Source organism: Sciurus carolinensis, chromosome 15 (assembly GCF_902686445.1).
Source record: "Sciurus carolinensis chromosome 15, mSciCar1.2, whole genome shotgun sequence".
NCBI lineage: Eukaryota > Metazoa > Chordata > Mammalia > Rodentia > Sciuridae > Sciurus > Sciurus carolinensis.
In genome coordinates this window covers 4060441-4082713 of record NC_062227.1, presented here as the reverse complement: position 1 = coordinate 4082713, position 22273 = coordinate 4060441, and the positions used below count along the sequence as shown (strand labels likewise).

Genomic DNA, 22273 nt, shown 5'->3' with positions numbered 1-22273 from the left:
CGTTCTGCCCAGCCTTCCATAGCCCTCTGTGGCCCCTCAGGACCCTCTGTGACTGTTCCATGCACAACCAGGATGGGAAGAGAAGCTTAGGCGGTGCTCTCCCCAGAGTGGTTTCTGGCAGACTCATCATTTGGTCAAGACCGACAAGGCTCAGTGGAGCCTGGACTCGGAACTATCAGAAGCGTCGCTCTGGGCCCCAGCCCCACTCAGTGGTGGGGGGCCTGCCTGGCACGCGGAGGCCCCAGGCTCCGTCCCCAGCACCACACGAGAAGTGGTGTTTCTCTGAGGTAGGTCCTAACCATGTCGGGTTCCATATTTGTTGTAACTGAAAGATAAACAGGCAAAAACAAACCACCCATGGGACAAAGGAATATCACTGATTTTTAATGATTTTGTGCTGTGGTTTGACCACAGCATTAAAAACGAACAGAAAACCTGGTTTCACGAATGACAAACAGTACTTGGCAGAACATCTTTAAGAGCCTTGCAGTTACAGACCTTGGGTCTCCAAACTACTCACCGATGTTCAGGGGAAGGAGGCAGACACATGAGTCAGGGATCTTTCTACAGCTGGGAGTTATGTTGAAAATTAAGCACAAACTGTTGCCTTAAAAAAAGATTTTTAATGACTTCCGATTATCATAGCTCACAAAGATTGAAAAGTTCAAATACAGCTGTACTTTTTTAGTAGATTGCTTTGTAGTAAAATTTAAATGAACTAAATGCTGTGAATAGTATTTTATATATTTTTAAACAGCTTTAAACTAGACAAGAATACAATGACAAGACGTGAATTTTGAAGCCATGGAAAGAAAACAGTGATACACCAACACACACGATGAATGGAACCAGTATCATCAACTGCAAGGTCTCAGCCTCAGTTGGGTCTGTGGGAAGCAAGCAATGCTGTGGTCACACACGTCGGTACCTCTACAGAACATGTCCAGAACATTCTCACACCCCAGACCCGGGTGGCAGCTTTGTTTTTGACACATCAGTGCTGACCCTGGTGTGCCCTGCAGGTGCCAGTGGTACCCCCTCCTGGGACCCAATATGTGGATGGGCACCTGTTCACAGCCCTTTCAGGAGGTGCTGAAGGAAGACCAACCTAATCTCAATCCCTCCCGGCACCAAGATTTGCACTACAGTGTTTCTGGATTGAGGATAAGCAGTAGTGATATTCTCTAGAGGGTGGGAGGATGATTGTATTGTGACTCAAAATCGGAACATCAAAGCAAATAAAAAATACAGACTTTACTAAGCTACCACCCAGTGACAGAATAGACTGGAAATATGGACGGGTGGGCAGAAATGTGTGGATTGCCTTGGTGGACAGCACTTTGCCCACACCAAGATTCAGTGGCGGCTTTTATGGGCACGGTGTTACAGGCCTTTCTTTTGTTTAAAAAATAGTAGTAGAATATCTGAAGAAAAACAAGTGACAGACACTGAAACTAAGCCAAAAGAGGCGTAACTTCACGTGCAACTGGAATTGTAATCTCTAGTCAAAAACCCTGTTGGCGTTTTGGGTCAGGATTGGCGTAGGACACCTGAAGGGATGGGCTCGAGCGTCCTGGCTTGGCTGGCTGACCGCTCATTTTCTGATGCCAACCCATGGCACACACTTCCTGAGTCCGGGGTCCACCCACACGGGTCGGTTTTCCTGAGGTTCTCTCTCCCTACAGAGTCCCCTCTTCACTGGCTCCACAGCTTCAGTTCCCAGAGAAAAAGGCACAGAGAGACTCGGGACACACGTGGTCACAAATGCCCCGAAGCCCAACAGAGTCCTCTGCTGCAGTCTGGTCCGTCACTCTTTCGTGACGTCACCATTTGAACAACAAAACCGTGCACTTCTCACAAGGCCTGAGCCCTTCATACGCCACCAGGTAACGTGTGCTCACAAAGCAAGTTGAAGTCATTTTTTCTGACTCAAATATGTCAGAGAACATTTCTAAAATGGACTCAAATATGTCCAGCTGAGCGTTTCTAAAGTGATTAAAATAAGAAGCATCTAGTGGTAACCATAAAGCTGTGTGATTTTTTTTAAAAAATATTTTTCAAAGTGTTCTCACAACAAAGATGCAACTCAATTGCTATATATACGCTGGTCGTAAATGGTCGCTTGTTCAGACTTCTTTCCCTTGTATTATAATATTGGTATTTAATAGGAAAATAAACTACATAGACTTTATCTGTATGCATCCATTTGCAAATTCCCTTACAAAAGAGGACCAAGCACACAGGCATTCACAAATTCTATGCCATTTCTGTTAAACTTGGAATCTATACATTATAGTACAGTATTAACAAATGTTTGTTCTACCCATTGGGTAGGATATGTGCATAATATATTCAACTTTTATATACAGCACCTTACAAGTAAAACGTAGGAGGAGACAGACAACTGAAGAAGCACCATTGTAAGTGAGGCACAGCAAAGGTGGCGTGGAGCGCAGGAGCGGGCTGGGCTGCTGCGTCTGCTGAAGCCAGAGTGGGGGGCACCTGGCTGCTTGGAGACACGCAGAGCTGGAGATGGCAGGGTGCCCGCACTGTGCACACTGTCTAGCTCAAGTGCCTGCCCCGTGCTCACACCAGGAACCAAGGCTGGGGACGGAGGCGCTGCGTTCTCAGCCAGACGTTCCCAAGCTGGACCACGCCTTCTGCCAGGCACGACTCGGGAAGCAAGGGCAGCAAGCGTGTCACCCTGGCACTAAGGGAAACCTGCGCTCGGCAAGAGCCACAGAGCTTCAACCTGTGTGCTACTGAAGGCCTGAGTGCACGTCTGGTCTCAGGGTAGCTGGTAGCCACAAGCGCCAGCTGAGGACTCAGGACCTGTGTGCAAGCAGAGTCCCTTATTTCCTATTCTGATACTGAGCGCAGAACGGATTTGTGAGTCCTCATTCAGGGGCCATGCCGGCCAGCAGCATTCCAACTTCAGTGTGTGCGCCGCCAGAGCGCGTGCCACCCAGCAGTCTTCTGATTGGCGGGCCTGTGGGGCCGCTGTTAGCTATTGGTCTCACACTGAGAAGAAGACACTACCCTCCTTGCCACCTGGTCACCCCGCAGTGTCCTTTTCCCTAAGCAGACTGAAGGCCTGGCCTTCTGCAGTGTGAACAGGAGGGTCTGGGGGCTGTGCTCACGCGACCAGCACAGGCACACGTGTGCCTGGCTCAGGCTTGGCTCTGAGCACTGGCTTCAGACACAGACCAGCAAAGTAAACAGGTAGCAGAAAGCAAGTGGCCTTAATGTGTTTTTTCCCCTCACATATTGCAGAGCTCCGGAGATTTTGTGAAAACGTAATGGTGTGCAAGAGAGTCACTCAGCACGCACCAGCACGGCGCAAACAGTGGCCACGCTGCCCCAACAGCGCCAGCAGAGGGCGACGTGGCGCTCCTGTCTAGGGGAGGGCAGGAAGGTGTTGTGTGTGTGTCTATCAACAAGTGTGTGCGAGTTCAAAGCCAGCCTCAGCAATGCCCTAGCAACCTGGCGAAACCCTGTCTCTAAATAAAATATGTTTAAAAGGGCTGGGGATGTGGCTCAGTGGTAAAGCGCCCCTGGGATCAATCCCTAGTACAAAAAAGAAAGTGCAGGCTGAGGGTATTTTTGAAGGCCTCTACCCAGGAGCCTCTGAAAGAACTGTTGGATGGAGCATGGAGGGTCTGCGGGCTCTGAGGGGAAAGCAGGAGTCAGAGTGGGAGCTTCTGAGTCAGAGCTTTCTGAAGGAGCTTCCTTGTGAGCCCCTCGTTCTTAGAAAGATAAAGGTGAAGATAAGTGATGTTCTTTAGAAGTTCAGGAGACACTCATCCAGGGACCCGATCCCAGTGCTGCTCTGAGACCTCCCAGTGTGCCGTGGGCTCCCATTTCTCACTCGAGTTTGAGCTCAGATTGGTGAGCAGTGTATCACCACGGCGTATCTTTTTAACTGTTCTCGGCCAGCTTGAGATCGTCCCTGGGCCAGTGTGTGTATGATGGGCAGAGGCATGCATGTCAAACTGCTTTGTCAATAAGTCATGAACATGAAAAGTAGATCAACTAATCTATTCAATAATTTTCCGCCTAGTTGGGTTTGGACCCCAGGCCTTGCGCACGTTAGGCAAGCCTAGCCTGAGCCAGGCCCTGCCCCCAGCCCTATGTCAACTTTTTAAATGTGTGATGTTTCACACTCTCTTGCTTAGATTGCTTGCTGTTTGGAAAATGCTAGCATTTTGAACAAGTGGATGTAAGCCAGAAGGCAGTTTCTACAGAGGGGAGTTGGCCTGGCTCGGGCTTAGAACTTCTGGAAGCCCAGTGACAGGGAACTGAAGTCTCAGCGGGATGCCAAAGAGTTTCCTTCTTAGGACTGTTACGGTGTTCTGTGGGAACAATTCATGATTACGGACCTTCAGATCCCGAATCGCTGGTTTCACCAGCCCATGGGCTTCTTGAAAGACCACGGCCCACCATGCGGCCTGCGTCTGCACACTCCTGCTCATTCCACACCTCGTGAGCCGGGAGGCCACATGCTCAGAAGAGCTCCTGATCTGAATCTCCCCCAGTGTGTCAGGGGAAATTGACTATTAATCAAATTTATGACCTTGGCTTTTACACTAATTCATTACTGAGGCCCAGCCTCAAAGACCTTTCAAAGTCAAGCTTTACTATATATGTGTCTTTGCAACAACTGATTAACTTAAAAGGCAATTCTCTAGGGTACCCAAATGGGGGGGACTCCTCCTTTGAAGGATGATTAAAGCTACTTGAATTAAATGATTGTTTTGCCAATATTATTGACATCTGCAGACTGTTCCTATATTTGTGAAGCTACTAAAGAATTTACAAGTCTCCGGCCTCAGCCCTGTCTTGTAGCAGGTAGGAAAGCAGGAATCGTGAAGCCATCTGAGCTGGAGCTAATGGGTGGATTCACCGACTTTTCTAGAACTACAGGAAGAATTTGGAATGAGGAAGCCATGAGTTGATCATCTTACCTGTGTCTCAGGGAGCACCTGACTGATCAGCCAGCCACACCAAGTTCCCACCAGGGGGATCCCCTTCTGGACAAGCATCTCCTCACCTTCTTCACCTTTGTGTCACAGACCCAGCTTCTCTCAGACATAGGTCTCACACCCAGGGAGCAAGGGTCCTTTCAGGAAGCCACTAGAGTCATGGAAAGAGCCATCTCTGGCCCTGCCCGGTGGGCTGGTTTCTCCCTGCCTGATAGAGACCTTCAGAAAGAAGGTCTTTGGAACAAGACTGAAGCCAGCCCCAGAATTCCCACTGCAACCCTCCAGTGCAGTCCTCCCCAGCAGGGTCCTCAGTACGGGCTGACAGCTGCTGGCCATCTGTCTCTCTCCTGGTTCTGTGTACTGTGTGAAATGGATCCATCTAAGGGAGGTTCCAAGCCTCAAAACAAACAGTGACTTACCTACTGAGGAGGAAGCAGAAGCAAGCAGACTGGGATCAGACAGGACAAGGGCTTCCAAACAGTTTCCAGCTCTCAGCAGACTGGGCAGACACGTGTCTGAGGAATTGCCTCCAAGAACACAGAGCAACACACACACACACACACAATGTGACATTAAAGCCGTTAGTCACAGTCACCATTCCATTGGTCTTGTTATGTGCAGGGCCATAGAAGCCCAATAGAAAGCAGCCGGCCACTACAGATAAGCCCTTCGCCTGGCGCAGAATGTGATAGCCTGATCGACTGCTGCTGTTACAAAGACGGCGCTTAACACGGCAGGAGAAAGTGTTTTGTTTTGTTTTTTTTATCTGTAAGAATGAATACTTGCTCACGTTAGGAATATTAAAACTAAGACAATATTTAGAATCAGTTTTCTGGTTGCATCTTAACTGCAGGTTGTGCTTTTTGTCCTGTGCTGTTACAGTCATGCCCCCACCTACCCCTGTCCTCTAACTGACCCCCTGGTCCTTGCCAGCAACAGGAAGGCTGCCAGGGAGGGAGGAGGTGAATCCCTGCGGGAGTCCAGGCAGATCTGCATGCTGAGTTCCACGTGACACTTGTGAAGTGCAATGGCTTGTTACCATGACTGGTAGGCCAGGTGCCCTTGCTTCAGTTCCAAGGACCTCTGCCAGCGTGGCTCACACAGCGAGTTCTGGGCAAGCTGTACGCAGGTGGCCGCTGGGAGCCTCCACTGGACTGACCAGCCTTGCAGAACTGACCTGGGAAAGGGGAGAGGCAAGGGGACACACCGAGAGTCACATATTTCAGCAGTATGCAAAATAACCACCTTGCATTTTAAACAATTTATTGCAAAAAAATATGTATCTGAATATATTTCATGCTACAGTGAAAAATCTAAATCACTGGAGGAACCACGCTGCTGGCGGGCAAGGGCGGCACTGCATGATGCTGGATACGGAAATGCACGCATTGAGTTCATTTTATAAGGTATGCAGCCTAAAACTAGCGGAATAACTCAAAGAAGTCAGAGGTGCTGGAACTTGGTATTTCCTATCTTCCATCCCAGCGTCTCCACATGCTTCAGTGATGCACCACGATAGGATGCAAATTCTTGCAGCAATCATCACTTGGCCGAGTTACATAATTTGGTAAGTATTAGCTACCTCCCCAAATACGTCTTCTTAGTGATTCTGGGAACACTCTAGGATGTTCCTTGGGCCTAATAACCATCCACAGGGGAAAAGACAAGCAACATACAGAACTTCACGCAAAACAGTTCCCTCATATATATTTTAAACATCAATAGTGCAACTTTGGAAACACACAATCTCAACAAAGATTAGCTCCTTGCATTCATCTAACTTCCCCACTTTATACCTTGGCACACAGAACAGGAATTTTGTTTCATATTTTTAAAACAAAATAAAAGTTCCACACCTTAGGAGAAAAAGCCAATGGGCTGATTCTTCCCCATGATAATATAACACTTCCTTTATTCAGTTAGTTACAAAACAGGCCATTCTGGCCTCATTTAATCTGAAGTCTCTTTTAGGAATTAAATAAATCAAATACCTCTGTGGTTCTTATTTCATGATATCTTTGAAGCACCCCCTCTCTGTTTCCCTGCCCCGCTTTGCCAAAACCATCCCCCATCCCCACCCTGCCCCCGAAGAAACGCCTTGGCGGTCCACCGGGTGGAAGTCTGCATGGGCTCCTTCGCATGCAGCTCCCCTGGAAGGAAGCAGAAACAAAGGCCGTGTGTGCACATTTGGTTTTACTTGGTTGTACCATGTGAAACCGACACCACCTGGCCGACCCGGGGCCTCTGCCCTCCGCGGCTCCTCCTGGGTTCCAGTGCGCAGCCGAGGGTCAGACCAGATTCCCGGGCTTCCTGTCTTTGCCCTTGAGGGGGACTATTGTGCTCTCCGAGTCGCTCTGCGGACACTGCAGCCTGCTGCCTCCGTGAGCGCCGCGGTGCTGGTGATGGAAGACGGCGGCGCCCGGGTAGCGGCCCATCACCTCGCTGTAGGTGGGCGGCGGCCCCTCCACCCGCCCGCTGCTGCTGCAGGTGGCCGCGCTGATGCCCGAGTTGCTGCTGGGCGGGCAGGGGCCCCCGCTGTACACGGAAATGTCTATCAAGTCGCTGTCGAAGATGGTCCGGTTGGGCGGGGCCCTCACAGACTCTCGGTTGAGTTCCATCTGCTGTTCGGGGTCCCGGAGCTGCAGGGTGCAGGGCCCCTGGTAAGGAGGTGGCTCTTCCCCATCCGACAGGGAGATGGTGGGAGGGAGGTCAATCTCGTGCTGCACGTAGGGGTAGGTGGGCTGGAAGCGGCTGAACCGATCCCGCTGTATGAAGGATGGGGCAGTGAACCTGTCCCTGGCCCGAGGGGCGTACATGATCTGGAAGGAACAGAGGAGAGGCCTGAGGATGCGCCCGGCACCACCCCACGGGGTATCAGGCGGGCAGTTCTCAGCGTTGGCGCATCCTCTTCTGCACCGCCTTGCAGGCAAAAGAGGAAAGCCTGCCAGGAACCAAGGACAGCGTTCTTATCCCTAATGACTGGCCACGCCCAGTGCCAGGCCAGTTGGGAGTGGGGGCCCAGTGGAGCACTGTGGCCGCCTGAGGTCTGGGCTGGACAGCTGTGCAGGCTGGGGCTGCAGTTTCCAAGGGTTCCAGTGGGATCCATCAGTAACCCCAAGAAGGTGGGGCACAGGAAGGGACCAAAGAGCGCCCTGCACGTGGCTGGCGGACGGGCACAGGTGGCCTCATACGGGTCTTGGTGGTTTTGGACAGGACTGGCCACCAGCCTCCTCAGGCATGGTCCAGCCCTGCACCCTGTGGTTCAGCAGAGTGGGGAGGGACTTTGAGTAGAATGGTCTTAATAGTTTTTGTAAAAACTAGGAAAGGGACCTTTTTTCCTTGCAGTTTTTAGACTTTCTCAGTTACTTAGATTCTGGATAAAAGTTTCCTGTAGTTGCTTTTAGCCACTGATATGAAAAATGTTTTTTATTCAAAGTAAATATGATTATAGCTTTAACCCTCAAAATAAATTCCAGTAGTGTTGTGTCTTACAAAATCCTCTAATTTATTCCACCATGAAAATTTCTTCGAGGACACAGGTCTTACAGGCCATGTGTGTGTCTGTATGTATACTTGTGTATTAATACATACATACACACATAGCCACTGGCTTCTCTCACACCATTATTTTTAACTTACAAGAGAAAAAAACATGCTTTAAAATTAAACTTGAAGATGGGGAACCTCTTCAAGTTTACTTGACATGTACAAACTGTCCACAGCTGCCAAGCCACATGCCCAGTAGCTTTCGGGACCATGTAAAGACTAGGGACTCCAAACCTGCTCTTTGCCAGTCTCATAAGACCAGCACAGATAACCCCTAGAAGACTCCAGGGAAATCCCCTCCTCCTCTTCTTAACCAGAATTATAGGCCATGTCTTAACCTCCGAGTTTATCCCTTAACTCTCCCTCCGCCCCTCCTGCCGCCCCTTACCTCGGAGGCCCCGGGCCGTGGCACCGAGCTGCCTGAAGGCCACAGGCACCCTTCCTGGAGGTGGGGAGAGAGAGAAGCAAGGGACGAGAGACAGAAGAGAGTCGTTAGTCTCACAGCACCCAACATGTGAACCCCATTTTTGAAAGGGGGATCCCACTGCTCCTTGGACAGGGGTGGACCTGTCTAGAACTGGAGCAAGGAAGAACAGGTCCCTGTCCACTCACACTTAAGTGGAGGGCTGAGACGCAGGAAGAACTAGCAGACCTACTAGTTCCCGGCCCCGCGGACATGGGGTTGACCTGAAGTCTGACTCCACCTCCACACTCGTGCTTCGGGACGACGTGGCGCCCTCTCCTGACACTGCCGGGCTTTGGGGCGTGTAGGTCCTCTAAGCGGGCAGAGGCTGCCCCCGCCAATGTGCCCACCGTGACCTGCCCTTCGAATGTCTTCCGCTGATTTTATTTCCCAGTCTGTCTACTCGCTGGTGTAAATGAACATCTAGTGTTTCACACATTTTCTTCAAAAATGTTTGGTCAGACTGACACACAGGCCTCGCAGGGACCATTTCTAACACCGTAAAGTTTGCTCACAGCATCCCGAGCCCAGGTTTCGGCTACTTGGCAGGGCCGACTGGGCTCCGTTACCGCTTGACAAGCCTGTATTTTTGGATTCCCAGGAATATGTATACTTGACCTTTAGAGATCACTGTCTCCCCAGAGCCCAAAATGTCCCTAAGTAAAGACCTCCGAAGTCCACCGCCCAGCCCCTCAGACGCAAGGCCACACTGTTCTTCCCCGTGGCCAGCGTTTTGTATAAATACCCTCCTCACTGCTAAACGGGGTGTTTGTCCACCACACAGACCGTTCCTAAGATACCGCAGGGTGCTGGGAATCAGCAGCAGACTGCGCACTGGCCCAGCCGTGCAAGGGGGAAGCGTGGGCCCCGGGGCCAACTGTGAGGTCACGTAAAGGCCGGGCAGCTCTGGCATGGTGGCAGGTGAAGGACCAAAGCTGAGTCCAGTGCGACCCTGCCTGACGTGGCCAGCACCAGCCCTCAGCTCCTGCTCCCCTTCCCCTGCAAAGGTTCCGGATTGCGGCGACCACTCTGGGGCTGAGAACAGCACGGCAGAGTCCCCCATGCGCCCACGGCTCCCGCCCTGCCCGTCGGCCACTTCACGGCCCCAGGGCTCTGCTCTCACCCGTTGACAGCACATGGGGCAGAGTGAAGCCTTGGGCCTTTGATGGCCAGGAACGAGGCCACCAGGAGTCCCCAAATTGGGGCTCCTGTTGTCTCAAATGGCAGTTGTCGTCCCCAGCGGCTTCATGTCCCTGCACGCTGGCAGAACTAGTGGAAGGTCTACAAGGGCCCGGCCTCCTGAGCCCCGGCCTGTGCTGGACCCCTTGCAGGAGCCTCTGACCCGTCCCACTATTCCAGAGCCATCTCCCAAGTCACCGTCCTGCTCCTTGCTGAAGCCTCTCCTGCACTCCGCTGCCACAGCAGCCCTGCGGAGCCCTTCCAGGCCTCTCCTCCCGCTGTGCGCCACGCTGTGCCCCCACGGCCACCACCTGGGACTCCTGAGTCTGCTGACCACCTCGCTGGCTCCTCCCAGGCCCTCACTCCCGCGTCTGGCCACGCCCTCAGCCCGCAGCCAGTCCTGGGAGCTCTCCTTCCCTTCCCCGAGGGTCCTGGTGGCCACAGGGCTCGCCTCTGTCCCTCCCAGGCTCTGCAGCTGCCACGGCTTCCTGGACAGCGACAACCCGACTTCTCTTTGGGAAACTCACAGCCCCAGAACTGGCGGCTGCTGTGGCTCATGCTGGCTTCGTCCTCGTCTCTAAATGTGTGCTTGGGAAATCACGCCCACGTCTCCCTCAGACGGCCCTCGGGGCCTCGTCCTGCCCTGGGGTCTGCTGGGTGCTTCTGGACCGTGTGCTTGACGCATGGTAATCTGCGGCAAGTTTAAAACGCAAGCCACCAGATTCCTTCTTAAAGAAACTGCTTCCTCTGGAAGCCTGCTCTTGACGGGAGAGCCTCGCAGGACAGTCACTCGGGCAGGTGTGGGAGCCCTCCCTCTGTGGCCCCTGGTCCCACGCAGCACCTGAGGCCTGGCTCTGCAGCTCACAGAAGAGGCCCAGGCCAGCTCCGGGGAACCCGCCAGAGCCCTCGCTTATCACCATCAGGTCCCACAGAGTTCCCGAAGCTAGAGGGGCGTGAGGGCCTAGCGTGGCCATGGCTGTCCATCTCCCCAGCCATGTCTCCTGATGCACCTCCCCAGGGATGCCCTGGACCAGGCGGCCACGGCCAGCTGGGAGAGGACCAGGGCACACGTGTGTCCCACACACGCCAGTATCAGTTGTGCTCAAGTGCACGACTCTTCTCCACACACTTGGCTAGCTTGGGTGAGACTGGTGTCCTGCCCTGAGGTCCCTGATGCCAGAGTCTAGATCCTGCAGCAGGAAGACGGTGGGCCATGGGGAGAGGCATCCCCGCATACCTGTGGCCGGGGCGGCCAGGGGTGGACTCCTTCTTCCAGCTCAGGTATTGCAGGAATCAGCATGAAAGGACATGAGAATCTGACATGGAGGCAGCGCATCCGCCTGACCCTTGAACAGTTCTCTTATTTCAAATGCCTTTCCAGGGCCCTCAGCAAGCGTTCGGACCACATCTTCCCCGGCTGTACGCGGACCCTAAGCAGCTGCAGCCGCGGCTGCCTGTCTTCATCCACGGCTCGCCCGCGCGCCGCCCTCCGCAGCACTGCTCCCCAGCTTCACTGCGGCGTGATTAATAAAATGATAGCCGTCGCTACTATTTTTTTTGGTACCAGAGACTGAACTCAGGGGCACCGACCATGGAGCCACCTCCCCAGCCCTACTTTGTATTTCATTTAGACACAGGGTCCCACTGAGTTGCTTAGGGCCTCACTAAGTTGCTGAGGCTGGCTTTGAACTCGTGATCCTCCTGCCTCAGCCTCCCAAGCCGCTGGGAGTATGGCAGGTGCCTCGGCACTGGCTGGTCATGACTGTTTTAACAACTGCCTAACTCAGGGTTTCTTCAAGGGCTTACTGTCACCTGCCCCACCTCACTCACTCGCCTTTTCAGGGGTCGTTTTTCAGGCCTTTCACCTGCACGGCACGGCTGCCAGGTGGGACGCGATGGGCCAGCAGCCCAAGAAGCCGTCACCACTCATGTGCCCAGTGCCACCAGACCAGAGTGACCGCAGCTCTAGAAGGCTGATCCCACCCACCCGATCATCGTGGGGTGCTCACCCCACACTCTCCTCTGGGCACCAGGCTCGTCCCAGGCAAGGTTGCCCGTTACCCTTAAACTCCAAGGGCGGCTGGTGGAGCTGCTGCGTGGTGCTCGCCCTCAGTGCCAGGGGAACCTCCCTCTGAATGGTCAAGGAATGGCCTGGCTCTGTGACCAGTGTCCTCTGAGGGCCTCGCACCGGTTGGAAACAGGAGAGCTGGACACAGTGGTCCCTTTGTCTAGTCACTCTGGTGCCAGGGAGAAGCTTTCCAAGGAGAGGGCTTCCCCCTACCGCTGGCACCTGCTCCTGGAGCCCTAGGGCCCAGAGTGGGTCCGCAGCAGGAAGGCGGGGTGCTCCCTGCACTTGAGGAAGCCGCGAAGGGCCAGCTGAAGTTGTTCCCAGAATTGGAGCAACGAGGACAGCAATGCCAGTCACTTTACAGAGGTTGAGTGCCTCCCCCCGCGGGCTCCTTCCCGCAGCTCGCCAGCCAGGAAGGGAAGCAGAGCGCATCTGCTCCCGCGCTACCTCCTCACCACTAGGACCGCCCCTGCGGGGGACCTGGGTCCGTCCCTCCTAGGCAGCATGTGAGACCAGGTGCGCCTGCCCGACAGGTGTTCCCACTGCACCTTCCCTGGCCATGGGGGGCGGTAGGGAGCCAGGCAGGTGCTCCCTCCAGCGGGACCCTGACCCCTTGTCCCACTCACGGAAGCATTCTAGACACTGAGTAGGTCGGAGGGATTCCTCTGGGATCACTTTGGATCCACTCTGGTCTGCCTAAGGTGCATTACTCTCAGATCACTCAGGTTTTACACAATCTCTGCACTAGCTCCTTGAGCTACGCACCGTGTCTGAGCAGGACGCTGCTCCAGGAAGCTTACCAGAGGGCACCTGATCCTGGGGCTCAGGGTGCCCTCCTCTTGCGGTGCCCTGCAAGCAGGCACGCTCCTTATCATCTAACTTTCTCCCTGGAACAACGGCATTAACAGACAAAGGCCACGACCAGTTGTCTGATAGCAATTTAGTTCCACCCAAATGGTGATAATACCAGGGACCGGCTAGAGAGGTGTGGGGAAGCTAGACTGCTGGCTCCCAGCTCCGTCTGTGAGCCCAGACAGCTCGCTTAGCTTCTCCGACTCTCAGCTCCCTTATCTGTACAAGGAGGCCGTCAAGAGGCTCAGATACCACATGTGACAATCCCTTCTCCCGGTGCCTTGTGTGTGACACTCAGTAAATGGTTACTGTTACCACTACAGACAGTGGTTACCAGTTGTCTTTATGCACAATTAGAGGGGATCATTTTCTGTTCTCTCTCTGAAGATAGGCCTTTGAAAATAGCAAATTCCTTCACATTTTCTAATTAGTTTTAAATATTCCAAAGGTGTTATTTTGAACAGGAAGGCTGGGAAGCGAGGGCAGCTTATGAAGCTGTTTCATCTCAGATTTCACCAGGAGCTTCTCCGCAGGTAGGGAGCTGCCAGCACCAAGAGACACTCTCAGTGCCTCTTCAGGAGACCCTGGTAAGGCAAGCCCTCCTGAGGCTGCCCACCGAGACTCCCCACATGCCACGTGGAACAAAAGGCAGCGGTGCATGAGGACACCCTGAGCTCTGGACACCTCAGCTCAGCCTGGCCATTAGCTGCCCCGGAGGAATTTGCCACAATCATAGACCTTGACAGTGGACAGGGGACATAAAATGATTATATAGCATGCAAAGCTGTGATAAGCTTTGATTTTCCCCTGGATTTTTTTCTACAATGATATCTTCCTCATGAATGAATTCCTTGTTTATCCTTGTACTAAGGAGGCCACACGGTCACTCATGTTTACCATCTCTGAGTAAGAGGAGAATACTTTTCTTCTAGGTCTGCTGTGAGCAGAGCCCGGATGGCAAGAGAACATGCCAAGGGAGCTTTCCTGCAATAGTGTCCCTCAGCCTGTATCCACAGAAGGCACAAAGACACGTGTATGTGTGTGACAGAGCGAGAGTGGGAGAGAGCCAGGGAGGGAGGGACAGTGCCGTCATGGATACAGGCTGCACACACGACTACCAAAGACACCCTCTGTGCAGACTGAGCATGTGTGTGCTTGTCCCCTGTGCTCAATGCACATGGAACCATAAAGTCTGGAGCTCTGGCCCCTCCAGCTTGGCTCTAGAACTGCCTCTGCAGGCAGCCCTGGTGAGCTCAGCCGTTAGGACTCAGGCCCTGGACCACCTCAAAGCTGACTGTTCATCAAAAGGCTCTCCTAAGCCTTGCATCGTGGCCCACGCCTGCAATCCCAGGCACTCTGGAGGCTGAGGCAGGAGGATCTCAAGTTTGATGCCAGCCTTGCAATTTTCCAATTTCAAAGCAAAATAAAAACAGCTGGAGATGGAGCTCAGAGGTGGAGCAGCCCTGGGTTCAATCCTCAGTACCATAAAGAGGAGGAGGAGGAGGAGGAGGAGAAGGAGAAGGGAAACAGAAGGAAGGTTCTCCCGCGTCTGGATGTTTTCTCCCTGCATCTGTGGGAGAGGCCCAGGGTAGCCTCAGATCCTGAGGCTGAGGGTGTGCGTTGAGCACATCCTTACGTTGGAGGAGCTGCTTCCCTATATTCTTCCTTCTGGATGGTCTAGGAGCAGCCGTTCTAATAGGGAAATCTCCCTCTAAACAGCCGCACGCAGAGAAAAAAGCCCTCGACCTTCCGAAGGCCGTCTTCATTATGCTCAGATGGAGCCGAGTCCTTTCCAGATCCGGAGCAGGAAGGCAGGTTTTCTTCCCCTTGGCTGTTTTGGGGAGGCAGGAGGGAAATACTACCCACGCGATGCTGTCTGGAGGTGGAGCCTTCGGGAGGAAATTAGGCGGGTCCCCGTCCACGGGACTGGTGGCCTGGTAAGAAGAGGCCCGGGAGCTGGCAGTCCTCGCCACCACTGCGGAGGCAGCGAGGTCAGAGCCTGCAACGCAGGGGCCTCGCCAGGACCCCGCCGAGCCGCACCGTGACCTCTGCCTCGCAGCTGCAGCGCTGTGAGAAACACGAGTCTGCTCGTCACAAGCCGGCCACCACGGGCTCTGTCACGGCGGGTGGACCAGGCGGCATGTTAGTGGCTCTCTCAGGGTCAGGTGCCATCCACCCGGCGTCCACTTTCACGCAAGCTCCCAGGCGTCAGTATCAGTATCATTCTTTACATGTGGGAAGTCCAGCTTCCCACCCCCGGGTGTGAAAAGACTGTGCTTCCCCCACCGAGGGACCTGGGCACCTTCCCAAAGATCATCCGACCCTGGATGGGAGGCTCTCTGGGGCCGTCTATTCCACGCCCCCATCTGTGCCTGTCTTGGTGCCGAGACCACACTGTTCTGATTACAGCAGCTTTCTAGCCGGTTTTTAAACCCGGAATTGCCAGACCTTCAACTTTTTCTTTTTCAAAATTATTTTGACTATTCATGGTCTAGAGATAACATATGAATTTTAGAGTAGATTTTTTTTTTTCCTTCATAAAGCATCCCTGGGTTGTGACTTGCTTTGGGTAGTACTGACATCTTAACAGTAGTAAGATCCAACCGCAGCCAGGCGGGTGGTGTATAGCTATACACCCAGCTACTTAGAAGACAGAGGTAAAAGGATGGCAAGTTCAAATCCTGTCTGGGCAACTTAGGAAGACCTTGTTTCAAAATTAAAACAACACCACCACCAAGAAACAGTCTGGAGATATAGGTCAGTGGTAGAACATTCCTGGACTCAATTCCCAGTACTGCCAAAAAAAAAAAAAAAAAAAAAATCCAATCCATGAGTATGGGATGTCTTTCCATTTATCTATCTTTTTTATTTCTTTCAGTAACATTTTTACAGTTTTCAGTGTATAAGTTTTTACCTTCCTTTGTTAATTTTATTTCTAAGCATTTGCTATTTTTTGTTTATTGGTTTTTATGGTGCTTGGGGTCAAATCCAGGACCTCATGCACGCTACACAAGCACTCTATTACAGAACTGCATCCCAAGCCCACCTTCAAATATTTCTGATGCTATTATAAAGGAATTTTTCTTAATTTACTTATTAGAGAAGATTATTCATTGCTATCATAAAGAAATGCATCTGCTCTTTGCACATTGATTTTTCTATCCTGCTACTTTGTTGAATTCATTTATTATTTGTGTGTGTGTGTGTGTGTGTGTGTGTGTGTGTGTATTCTTTAGATTTTCTACATATAAGACTAGGCCATCTGCTAAAAGAGATATTTATTCTTCCTTTCTATTTGAATACCTTTATTTTTGTTTTCTAACTGCCCTGGCTAGGACTTCAATAAATATTATGTTCAAAGGTGGCAAAATCAGGCAGCCTTTTCTTGTTAATCATAGAGGAAAAGCTTTCAGCCTTTTACTACTGAGTATGATGTTAGCTTGTTTTGTTTTGTTTTTTTCATAGATGGACCTTATGATGTTGGGTCAGTTTCCTTACATTCTACTTTGTGTGTTTTTAATCATGAGACTGTCGAATTTTTGCCAAATACTTCTGTATCAAAGAGAGAGAGAGAGGGAGAGAATCAGATCATTTTCCTTAATGTGGCAAATGGCATTAATTAGTTTTCATATGTTGAGCCATCCTTGCATTCCAGAAATAAATCCTATTTTTTTACCCCAATACTGGTACATGCTTGTACATGCTAGGCAAGCACTCTACTATTAAGTTACATCCCAGCACCTTAAAAACATTTTTTTTTTTAAAAAAAATTTGAGTCAGGTTCTCATTAAATACCCAGACTGACATTTGTGATCCTCCTGCCTCAGCCTCCCAAGTAGCTGGGATCACAGAGAGACATGCACACCATGCTTGGCTTAAATCCTACCTTTAATATACTACTGAATCCTAATTGCTAGTATTTCATTGAGGATTTCTGCATCAATGATCATAAGAGATATAGGTCTGTGGTTTTCTTCATGTGTGTGTGTGTGTCTTCATCTGACTTTGTTGACCTCACAGAATGAGTTAGGAAGAGTCTGAAAGGACTGGTGTCAATTCTTTAATTGTTTGGTAGAATTCACCAGTGAAGCCATCTGGTTCAGGACTTTCCTCTATTGAGGGTCCTTTGACTATTTGTTTAATCTGCTTACTAGTTAAAGACCTAATCAGATTTTCTTTTTCTTCATGAACCAGTTTTGGTATGGTGCTTCTAGGACTTTACCCATTTCACTCCAGTAGTCCAACTCATTAGCATACCATGGTTCTCCTATAATCCTCTTCACTTCTGTGTCTTCTGGGTCACTTGTCACCCAAATGATACCAAGGTCTATACTAGCAGACAGTGGTCCCTGATCATGACTTACTCGAGGGTCTGCTGGGCGCTGCGGACAGAGAGCCTCCTGCCTTGGGCCCATGTGACTGTCACCATATGTGAGGATGTCCTCACACCCTGGGCTTCCTCGGGCTTGTGCTTTCAGGGACACCCTCCTTTCCAAGTGCAGGGCTCACAGGGATCACCGGATCTGGGATCTGGAAACACCGTGGAGAATGCCTACTATGGTACTTCACCAAATTGTGTTTTCCAGTCTCTTGGAAAGCGGGAAATCAACTGAGGGAGTCACAGCAGTTTCCAAAACAATGGAACAGACTAGAAATAATCTGTGTACTCTGTGTGGAAGTTTTGTTTGGTGAAACACGGTTGAGTAGATGAGGCTTGTCAAAAATGTATTTCTTACTATTCTTCACGTCGAAACTCGTTTGAAGGCCTCTGATCTAAACCACGTGCCCCTCATGTTAGATGGAAGGAAACCGAGGCTCAGAGAAGGTCTCCACCTGCTGTAGGTGCCAGGACCAGTCTGTGGCAAGGCAGGGCCAGCGTCTGGATGTCCCGGCTTCTATTAGACGGCTCCTCCCACTGGGCAAATGGACACTAGGGCCTCCGAGACTGGCAGATCCATGGCCCTTGCTCAAAGTAGAGGCAGAACCCATTTCTGGACGTCCAGCACCCCTTCGCCTGATAGAATCCACCTTCTCCCCATCCTCCCTCAGCTCACCGACCCCTCGCCAGCCTAATTTCTCCTGGTTCTGTGCTTTCCACTCTAGGTGGCAGTAACAGCTCAGGTGTAGAGCCAAGACCTCTAGCTGGCCCCACGCTGGCCAGCCCTTCCCGTCATCCTTCCCGGGATGAGACTCAACATTTCCCTCCTAACTGCCCAATCTAGGGCACATCCCTTTAGAGAAAGACGCATCGTGCAGGAAGCTCTGCTGGGAAGAAAAGAAAGGGAATCCTTTCTATTTCTAGAACAATACAATGTATCAGGGAGGAAAAGACACTACAAGGTACCTCTTGCAGCTTCAAGAGAAGGCAGTGGGGAGTCGGGGAGCTCAGAGCAGCAGGAGATGTGGGGCCACCCGCTACCAACCCAGGACCAGGCAGAACCCTGAGGCTGGTCCTTACCTCTGTACCTTGAGAGAGGGACCCAGGCAGAGGGGTGATGCTTCACCCAGCAGTCACCGGGCTGGTGGGGGATTAACCTGTAGCCAGAACCCAGCCCAGGTACCAGAATTAGAATCATTGGGCGAAATTTTTATTTCGTTTTCAGAACAAACCACACCAACTAAGTAAAAAAATGAACGTTCCCCTTGGTTATAAATGCTAATGCCCTAGGTGTTTAGAAGGTCACTATAAGTTTTTTTATTTAAACATATTAGGTTGGCCTCTTTCTGCAGCACAAACCATGCTCAAATGAGTTGCTCTGGGTCTACAGGTGCTCAGGACATACTGGAATTGCTTTCAGCACCTGTTTATATAAGCAGAGGATGTTCTGTAAGTGAAAGCGATGCATGTGGGGTATGACTCAGTGGCAGAATGCATGTTTAGCATGAGAGCCCTGGGTTCGAGAGAGAGCCCTCAGCACCACAAAAAAAAATAAAAATTTTTAAAAAGCAATGCAAGCATGCATCCTCACCATGAAAGTTTTAGCTACATCGACCAGGGACCCTTTGTCCACATCTGCTCCCAGAGCAGGATCAGTTTGCTGTGGGTCAGTCCTTCCTGACCTTCCTACAGCATCAGTTTGTGACTCAGACATCAGTCAAGTGTCACTTGAACCAACTGATGACACTCAGCTTCGTCACTGACACTGCCTGGCGACTTAATCTACTTGGACTGTGGGCAGTACCAAAGCTCAAATCCATCCTCGGGGGACAATCAGGGAACAGGAAGACTTGCCGGATTTTGTTTTAAAGACCTCTAGGCTCTCAAGGCAATCCCCAAAGTGCTCTGAGCAGAGGTGACATCAGTAGCTCTCGAAGCTGCTTGCGCTGCCTTGGGCATACCTGGCGTTGATAAGTCACCTGCCTCTATCCGTGAGCCCCTGCTGGACGAGGGTGCTGACCCAGCATTCTCACCCATTTCCATCTACCAGCATGGCCTCCCGTTCCTCAAACTCCAGGAGACCTCAATTTGAATGATCTCTCTCCTAACAGTTTGACCACGGGACGCCCTGGCTCAGTCACAGAGAGAAGCGCAGTGGCTGGCGGTCAGGATCTGGTGCCGGGAGCTTCCAGTCAGGCGCTGAGCTGCCTGGTCCAGCCCCTGGCACTCGGAAATGGAGAAGGGTCGCTGAACGTCCAGAGCAGTACGTCTGGGCTTAAGGTGCAGCGGGAGCCTGTTTCCCTAACCTGGCAGACGCCTGAGGCGCTCTTCTTTAGTTGAGGACGTCAGAAGCAGGGCTATGACCGCTGTGTCACTAACGTTAACCTTACTGAAAGGTAAGTTGATCATTTTGTCAATTCTCTTCTGAAGTCCGAAGCAGGTGGAAATGAGAAAAGGCAGGCACAGCTCAGTCACAGTGGGACCCCAGGGCGTGGCCTAGCAGCTTCCCACACACCCTGGAGCATCTGCTGGGGGAGGAGCAGGGAGGGGCGTGGACTAGGCCGAGAAGGCACCCCCACATCCAGGAGATGTCCCCCACTTCGGGGGCTGAGCCCAGCGTGGCAGCGCCTGCACCTTCTCAGACAGAACTGCCTCCTCGGGCCACCCTGCTCCCAAGACCCACAGAGGCTGCAGGTGGCAGGCGGAGTTGCGGAGTCCAGAGGTGATGGACAGCAGGAGACCGTGTCAGGTCAGGAGCAGGACACTCTGTGTCCTGTGGACCCAACACACACGTGTGCACCCCTACACTAGGACGAGTGGCTTTCTCCTCCACAAGAATGTTCTCACCCAGGTTTCTGGAAACCAGTGGCCTTCTCTGTCTACTTTTGCTTTTACCCTTGTGGCAGAGGCCTGAGTGCCACCGGATATTTTCTTAAAAACACAGCGATCGCCTTGCAATCCAGTTAGTGACGGGACACTCCCAATTCTGAGGATCCACAGAGAGCAACGGGGCTGCCGCCACGGGCAAGCCCGGGCCCCTCTTCTGGATGACCGCCTTGCCGGGTGGCCCAGTACGCTGCAGAGAAGACGTGGATTCTGATCTTTATGTGGCATCTCCCAATTTCTAAAAGTTGCATCAGTTTTGCCAGAATGCTCCGCAGGGCAAACTGCACACACTGGCCACGCTCCAGACCACGTCTGCAACTTCTGCTGGGGTGGTCTGTGGGTGCCACCTGCCCCTACCAGGGCAATCTGGACCTGAGGAACACAACTTTCTACACCAACAGAGGTAAGAACCACAGAGTCTTGGTCCTCCTGTCCAACAGCCAGGGGGAAAAAAACATGACCTCCTCCCTCCTGTTTGGCCTGTGTCTCCTGCAGACCTGAGACTGGCCTGGTCCTCTTGCCCCTGGAGCTGCTGGAGAATGGTCCCCTCGGGGAGGCCAGGCATCTGGACTTGCACATCTGATTTAATCTGGTAATGAAGAAATGCCAGACATGATTCAAACTGCTGGTTTTATATGTCGAAAATGGCTGAATATCCATAATGGCATGTGGTCACACTCGGTGCAAGTCCCTGCCCTTCTCTGAGTCCTCAGGGGACATCCAGCCACTTCTGCACACCCGCTGTCCGCTCGCCTGCCTGGGTGGGTGCAGCTGGACCTGCGGGGCTGGGCTGCCGTGGGAGAGGGCTGCAGGAGAGGCTGTGGCGACCTAGGCAGACGCCTCTCAGGCCCGAGCGCTTCCCTCACACTCAGCAGCCTCGGATAGTGAGAAGGAACCTAGGCGGCCTCGCAGCTCTGAAGCCACACACGGCAGGCCCTGAGACACAGGCAGGCTCGGGGACCTACGTCACAGACGCCCGCTGCGGTCAGCCTCGTTGAGGCTTTCCCTTTTCTTGTGATTTAATTTAAGTTCAGGTTGCTAGTTTTCATTTTCACCCAGAAATGGCTGCTTCCACCAAATTCAGGGCCAGGACCCCCAGAACACACACGTCTGAGAGACACTGGGGATGAGGGCCGAGTGGCTTCAGGGGACACGGATGCCCTCTGTGTTCATTCCTCCTGCACACATGGACACAGACGCAATGAAGGGACCAGGGCAGGAGGCGCTCACTGAGGGAGCAGCGGCTGGCGGCATTGGGGAGCAGGCGCCTGCTCGTCACTACAGCCTTGGAGCTGTGCTGTGCCGGGCGCCCCAACCTACAGGAAGGGCCACAGAGAGCCACTGACTCTCCCCAAGATCCAAGGACCGTCAGATCTATTTCATCGACCTGAGTCTGGCTTTTCCTGTTGGTCAAAATGGAAAGCCCTTTAACGAGAGAGGGGTGATGAGGTTTCTGCAACCAGTTTTAAACAATATGGTTTTTACCTGTGTGCGCACTGCACCTCGGTGGGCCAGAGGCCGGGGCAGGAGGCAGTGATGCACAGGTCCCCCTGGAGAGGCTGCACCCTCAGGCTGCCCACTAGCAGGGCCTGCAGCCACCTGCCTTCCCTGCTGGGCTCTGGGGGAGGAAAGCCTGGGACTTAGGAGCTCCCTGAAGGGAGGGGCCGGAGCAGCTCCCAGGTGGTCCTCACCAGCCACCTGCCCAAGGGCGCAGACCTGCACTCCCGAGGGGCAGCCTGGGGGCCCACACACGCGTGATGGGTAGGAGCAGAGGCCTCCCTGCCCTGCTGGGACTGTCCGTCCATGCCTCTGCCCCGCTCTTGCTGGCTTCTGCAGGAAGGACGGCCCACACAAGCCATCACCCCGGGGTGCCGAGAGAGATCCAACCAGGCCTGGGCACCAGGGTAGAGAAGGCAACA

The 22273-nt window shown here is 52.5% G+C and overlaps 1 protein-coding gene across 12 annotated transcripts in view; it reads right to left on the bottom strand.

Annotated features, from left to right (window-relative positions):
• Positions 1-6165: 6165 nt before the first annotated feature.
• Ldlrad4 (low density lipoprotein receptor class A domain containing 4) overlaps positions 6166-22273 on the bottom strand; it is a 357460-nt gene continuing 341352 nt past the window's right edge. For 10 of the 12 annotated variants that reach the window (XM_047526191.1, XM_047526196.1, XM_047526192.1 and 7 more), the window contains 2 exons: positions 8917-8970; positions 6166-7801 (listed from right to left, as the gene is read on the bottom strand). In XM_047526191.1, coding sequence (XP_047382147.1) covers positions 7271-7801; positions 8917-8970 — 585 coding nt within the window. In that variant the 3' untranslated portion in view covers positions 6166-7270. The remainder of the gene's footprint in view (positions 7802-8916; positions 8971-22273) is intronic. The other 2 variants (XM_047526198.1, XM_047526201.1) reach the window with 1 other exon arrangement.